Raw genomic sequence first — 6,282 nt, forward strand, 5'->3', positions numbered from 1 at the left:
GGATATTCTTTAGAAACGAAAATGAACAAACGGAGTCATTTTCAACGGTTGCTTCATCAGAATTGGAAATGAAGGATTAGACAAACGGATATTCATTTCCTTCAACGGATATTCTTTAGAAACGAAAATGAACAAACGGAGTCATTTTCAACGGTTGCTTCATCAGAATTGGAAATGAAGGATTAGACAAACGGATATTCATTTCCTTCAACGGATATTCTTTAGAAACGAAAATGAACAAACGGAGTCATTTTCAACGGTTGCTTCATCAGAATTGGAAATGAAGGATTAAACAAACGGATATTCATTTCCTTCAACGGATATTCTTTAGAAACGAAAATGAACAAACGGAGTCATTTTCAACGGTTGCTTCATCAGAATTGGAAATGAAGGATTAAACAAACGGATATTCATTTCCTTCAACGGATATTCTTTAGAAACGAAAATGAACAAAGGAGTCATTTTCAACGGTTGCTTCATTAGAATTGGAAATGAATTGGGTTAATTCTAGACATATGACAAAACTTGCTGTGGTTTCTGTGCACTAAATTCCATAATTATGTACGCGTCCATAATTACGTAATTCCTTGCACAGTCCGCACAATGCATTTCATGATGTGTAGGGGAAGAAAATCAAACATGTGATGAGTGTGGCTAGACTACCATAGGGTCCTTTTAATTAGATCGACAAATGATCTCTTTAAATAGACCACCAAGGAGTCTTTTCAGCTATATCATCATATGATATTCCTAACCAGATTTTTGGATCAATCTGTTTAACTAGACCACTTAAGGGGTCGAATTTATAGAATAGTACTTCATAACCCAAGGGACCTAACTACAACGTAGAAGTCCATTAAGGATTTAAGATAGTACCTTTGGATATCCTACTATGAATTCCTTATACGAAGATATGGAAGATTCTACGAGGATTTGGATAACAAAAATTTGGATCACATATAATAACAATAATAATAATAATAATAATAATAATAATAATAATAATAATAATAACTATAATGTTGACAATAGTTATATAATTTTAACAGCAATAATAATTATTATAATATTAAGAATTATAACAAAAATACGAAAATTAACAATAACAATATAATTTTAACGATAATAATAATTATTATAAGAATAATACAAATATTAATGTGATACCTCCTGTATGGTTCATCAACAGGTGCATTCTCAGCACCGTATCCACTTTGTTGCACGTACGGAGATTCATACCCGTATCCATAATCCGGATACACTTGATGCGCCGGGTAATTTGGTTCATCTACAGGTGGAGTCGGAGTCTCGTTCAAGTCTGGCAACTGTGTTTTTTGATCAACAGGGACTCCAGACACAACCTCCTACTCCTCATTAGCGTCATTTACTCCCCATGCGTCGTTAGATTAGCGATTACATAAATAATTCTCGTCCCAAAATGATGACATTTTACAATATTGTGTTTGATACAGAGGAAATGAAGATGTACAAAACAAAGGAATTTAACCAACTTAACTTCTGTTTGAAGTCGAAGGCAGAGATGCATGGCTAAATAGACTTTTGAATTTACAATCATACTCCTCATATAGCTCTATACACTGCGTGTAGCTTTATTCACGTGCCTAGACAACATCGTATCAGTGTCAAATCTGTCTGACATACGTTGCGTATAGGTCTACACGCAGCGTCTTACTTTATGTACATACTCTGCGTATAGACCTATACGCAGCGTACGTCGGACTGATTTGACATGGTACTAGGTTTGACTGTCTGGTCGTGTACCTACCCCTTACCTACGCTCCGTATAGGTCTATACGCAGCGTAGAGGGGTTACCCTATACGCTGCGTATAGACCTATACGGAGCGTAGGTAAAATCTAAGTGTGTAGATAGCCAACCAAGGTGTGCATGATAGTGATATCCTTTTTTGATCCGAACCAAAACAACCCCTTTTTTGAATTGACCCATTTTGACCCGAACCCATTTTGACCCGCCACCCGACCCAACCTGACCCACCCATTTTGCAGGTATATCCGAAATACAATAAAGCCTTAAACCCTTGTACGCAAACATACGGACTTCTATTTGGGTTCTCATCTTTTCTTCACAAATGAGTTCTAACGAATATAGTACGGAAAACGTTGGTTGCAGGAATGAAAAATCCGGGAAAGCTCCGTCACAGGCGGCGGAGTGTGACGTCGGGCTAGCTCTAAACATGCTGAACCCTGAAACAACACACCCTAAAAAGATGAATTTCATCTTTGATCCTTCTCTCTATAACCATTCTCAACATCGAGCTTCTATCGACTTTGGCGGTGGCAGCGGTGGCGGTGGCCGCCTGCTGTTTGATAACTCAATGGCTACTAGCAGTCATATTGTATCTGGGACTTCGTTCACTAACCCTACAGGTGGTAAATCTAAAACCCTTTTGTATGATCATTTTCTTTCTCTTTTGGATGATGGAATTGATGTAACTTCAGGTAGTGAGATGCAGAAAATGCTTTTCACAGCTTCTCAGTTGCAAGAATTTGAAAATCAGACAATGATTTACAAGCACATTATGTCTTCAAACCCTATTCCTCCTCAGATGCTGTTGCCTTTGTCCACTCAATATAACAGTATCATTTCTTTCATCTTTTTCATATGATTGATTTTTTTAAGTTAAAGATCATAGTGGGTGTTTAGAGTTTTTATTATTCTGAAGTAGATGGGCAAATCTAAACATTCTTTTATGCTTGTATCTCATTATTTATCGTTTGAGGTTTGAGTAGATGTTACATAATTTATTATTTTCAACTGATTATTTATTGTCATTTTATATATAAATCTTAAAAAAGAATATGAATATGTTAAATCTTAAACATAAAATTATAAAACACACCCAACACTAATATTTTTGCTTTTTATATTATTTCATGTTACACAATCCATTCAAAATGCAACCTTGTAGCCCTTCTGCATTTAGGTTTTTGTAGAGTAGAAGACCAGCATGTATATCTTTCAAGATTTATGATCATAAGGATTTTATTTATCTCACACTGAATCTTTAACATTGTTTTTACTAAATTTGTTGGGTGGTAGGGTCAGATTCAGAGCCATGGAGGTGTAGAAGAACAGATGGGAAGAAATGGAGGTGTTCAAGAGATGTAATGCGTGATCAAAAATACTGTGAGCGCCATGCGCACAAGAACAGACCTCGTTCAAGAAAGCCTGTGGAAACTCAGTCTTTGAATACCAAAAATCTCAACAATAAAGATAATTACCATTCTCTCCTTCCTCCTACCCCTAGTATGCCCACTTCATGTCAACAATCCAGGTGGGTGTTTTTGGTATTAGCATTCATTTCACTGGCATGTATCATCATGGTAGTATTTATTGTTCTCTGTGAATGTTAGCACCCCAAAGTGTTTTATATTCACATATTTTTATTATTGTTATTATAAGTATTTATTATTGGTTTCTTGTTCTTATCTACAAATATAGTGTGGGTCAACTCCTTACACTGTGTGATTTGTTTTATGTTATTTATTGTGGTGGGGTTGCTTTAATTTCTGATTTAGGTGCACTGAGTGGTTCATGAGGGGTGGCACTATCCCTTTGTCTTCATCACAACAAAAGATCCAGAAACCAATGCCTTCACCAAGTGTTGGATCAAAAAGTGACCACCTTTTTCAAAATCTTGAGGGAAATCATCAAGCTTTGGTTGATGTAGACAACTGCTCTCTTAGCTTAATGCAACCTGGTGGAGATTATGCATGTGTTGATCAAGATTTCTTTCAAATGGGAATTGGGATGTTGAATGCGGATGGTTCGAACCCGCAGAGCCAATTGATACCCCATGGTTCTTGGTTGGGTGGGCCATTAGGCGAGGCGTTGTGCCCGGGGGTTGTGAGTTCACTTAACCAACCTACTAATGTGACATCTCCAAGTGATTCTAGTCATGGGCTTTGTTAGTTTTTAATTGGATGTTTTTGTTTCTTTTTAAAAGTTGGTTGGTTTTACCTAAATGCTTCAGTCACGTATAAATATATATAAAGTTTAATTAGATGCATATTTGAAAGCTAACTGTGACTATTGTATTTCATTATTTTTATGCTTTTTTGACACATATATACCTTTAAAATGTTGTGAATGTGAACACGGAGAACTCATTATCAATTGGGCCTTGGATGCCAGCTAGTTATTCTTCTTTTTTGGCTTTCTAAAAAGACATGTTTTATGAACCGAAAGCATGCATAGTTCACTTTACTAATCTTATTCAAAATAAAAATTGGGCGCTAAAACCAACCCAATAAGAATCCATATTTGAAATTGAAATTACTATACAATCAAACACTTTTATTCCATCTTTTTAAGTCTTCAGTTCTACACAACTTCATCAGTTAGAATCCTGAAACATTTCCAAATGGGTTGTGCAACATCTCATCTGCTAAACCATGATGAAGATTTCCCCAAAATTGGCAGCTCTGCCTTGAGCCATCATATCGTCTCTCTCACCTCCACCACTTATGGCCTCTTGACACTTGACCCATCTTCCTCAAAAGCCAAAACCACCATCTCAATCTTTCCCAAACCCGTGTCCGAAGCCATATCCGAATCACCACCTGAAGTCATAAACTCCTGGGAGCTCATGGCAGGTCTTGATTCTACCACCGAAAGCTTCCGCCTTTACCGACAACCCTCCAAAATCTTTCAAGAAAACTCAAATCTTGATCCTCAAGATCCAGTCATTCAAGAAATTTCAGATCTTGATCATAAAGATCCCATCTTTCTGATGGCCGGTCTTGATTCTACCAAAGAAAATCGACAATCCTCAATAATCTTTCAAGAAGACTCAAATCTTGATCCTAATCAAGTCTTTCAAGAAAATTCAGATCCTGATCATAAAAATCCGGTCTTTCATGATAATTCAAATGATGATCATAGAGATCCAATCTTTCTCATGGCGGGTCTTGATTCTAAGACCAAAAGCTTCCGCCTGTATCGACAACCCTCTAAAATCTTTCACGAAGGCTCAAATCTTGATCCTAAAAATTCAGTCTTTCAAGATATTTCAAATCATGATCATAAAAATCCAATCTTCCAAGAAAATGCAAATGTTGATCATAAAATTCCCATCTTTCTCAAACCTGTAACACCCAAAAGATTTTCACTAGATGAATTTGAAAATCTTTGCCCGCCAAAAGGTGAAAACAAGGTAGTGGTGTATACCACAACATTAAGAGGTGTAAGGAGGACGTTTGAAGCATGTAACACAGTGAGGACAGTGTTGGAGGGGTATGGAGTGTTTGTTTGCGAGAGAGACATATCCATGGATTCGGGTTTCCGAGAAGAACTCCGAGAGCTAATGATAGGGAAAGATAGCAAAGAGCTGGTGCCACCAAGGGTGTTTGTGAATGGTAGATACGTGGGTGGAGTTGATGAAGTGGTAAGGAGCATGGAAGATGGGAGTTTGGATCAGTTGCTTGAAGGTTTGCCTAAATCTAAAAGTGGGTATGTTTGTGATGGTTGCGGTGGTGTTAGATTCTTGCCTTGTTTTAGGTGTAATGGGAGTTGTAAGATGGTGGATTGGAAGGTAGAATTTGGCGGACGGCGGAAGAGGGTGGTGGCTCGATGTGGTGATTGTAATGAGAATGGACTCGTTCACTGCCCGATTTGCAGTTGATACATTAATCGTTAGACTGTCTCCATCGCTTAACACTTGAAGGGCGCCTTTTCCACATCACCCTGCCCGAACTAATTTCCTACTCTCTCCTATTTTCTATGGATTTCACATTCCCTCTCGTCCCCTCTCACAAGTTTAGCCCCTTCAACGGTCACCCGTCACAGGGTTGGAGATGGTCTTAGTTTTAGTGTAACTGCTCTTAGTTTATAATTGTTGCTGGTCTAGTTGTATATGCATATTATTTTGTGGTTGTAGCATGCTTGATTATAGACTAGGAGATTGTAGTCATGTTTTCCATATATTGTATGATTCAAGTTATATGAAAAAACCAATACTAAAAGGTAAGGATTGATTGGTGGGTGTGCAACTAGTACAAATTTTCTGTTTTGCAATTTGTATATAATCTATAAATGGTGTTATTCTTTATTATTGTGATAAGATACCAATTAATATCATTTCACGCAAACCTACCGTTACCTCAAGCGTAAAAGATTTCCTAACTAATCACCAAAAAATGGAATAGGGGCTTCTCGTACGCTCGTACGCGATTGTGAAATCACATGTTATAAAAAAGAATGTTGGAAATCGTATGTTGGTATGTTTGATGAAATCGCATGT

General features: G+C 37.3%; 2 protein-coding genes across 3 annotated transcripts; both read left to right on the forward strand.

Annotated features, from left to right (window-relative positions):
• The first annotated feature begins 2,081 nt into the window (after nt 1–2,081).
• Nucleotides 2,082–4,055, forward strand: LOC110868091 (growth-regulating factor 8). Of its 2 annotated transcripts, none has more exons than XM_022117172.2 (4): nt 2,082–2,407; nt 2,480–2,617; nt 3,081–3,315; nt 3,560–4,055. In XM_022117172.2, exons 1-4 carry the CDS (start codon nt 2,110–2,112, stop codon nt 3,951–3,953), a joined length of 1,065 nt encoding a protein of 354 aa, XP_021972864.1. In that variant the 5' UTR covers nt 2,082–2,109; the 3' UTR covers nt 3,954–4,055. The 2 variants fall into 2 exon arrangements, with proteins under 2 accessions (XP_021972864.1, XP_021972865.1); XM_022117173.2 differs by having other exon boundaries at nt 3,087–3,315.
• Nucleotides 4,056–4,253: 198 nt separating this feature from the next.
• LOC110868090 lies at nt 4,254–6,016 on the forward strand. Its single transcript, XM_022117171.2, has one exon. The coding sequence runs from the start codon at nt 4,405–4,407 to the stop codon at nt 5,662–5,664; it is 1,260 nt and encodes a 419-aa protein (XP_021972863.1). The 5' UTR covers nt 4,254–4,404; the 3' UTR covers nt 5,665–6,016.
• The last annotated feature ends 266 nt before the right edge of the window (nt 6,017–6,282 follow it).

This window comes from Helianthus annuus, chromosome 7 (genome assembly GCF_002127325.2).
Source record: "Helianthus annuus cultivar XRQ/B chromosome 7, HanXRQr2.0-SUNRISE, whole genome shotgun sequence".
Taxonomy (NCBI): Eukaryota; Viridiplantae; Streptophyta; class Magnoliopsida; order Asterales; family Asteraceae; genus Helianthus; species Helianthus annuus.

Excerpts from the sequence above, each read along its gene's own strand:
- LOC110868091 (XM_022117172.2), top strand. The coding sequence starts at position 2,110 with ATGAGTTCTAACGAATATAGTACGGAAAACGTTGGTTGCAGGAATGAA. Across the intron at positions 2,408-2,479 it reads TTCGTTCACTAACCCTACAG|GTAGTGAGATGCAGAAAATG; the intron begins GTGGTAAATCTA and ends ATGTAACTTCAG. Across the intron at positions 3,316-3,559 it reads ACTTCATGTCAACAATCCAG|GTGCACTGAGTGGTTCATGA; the intron begins GTGGGTGTTTTT and ends TTTCTGATTTAG.
- LOC110868090 (XM_022117171.2), top strand. The coding sequence starts at position 4,405 with ATGGGTTGTGCAACATCTCATCTGCTAAACCATGATGAAGATTTCCCC.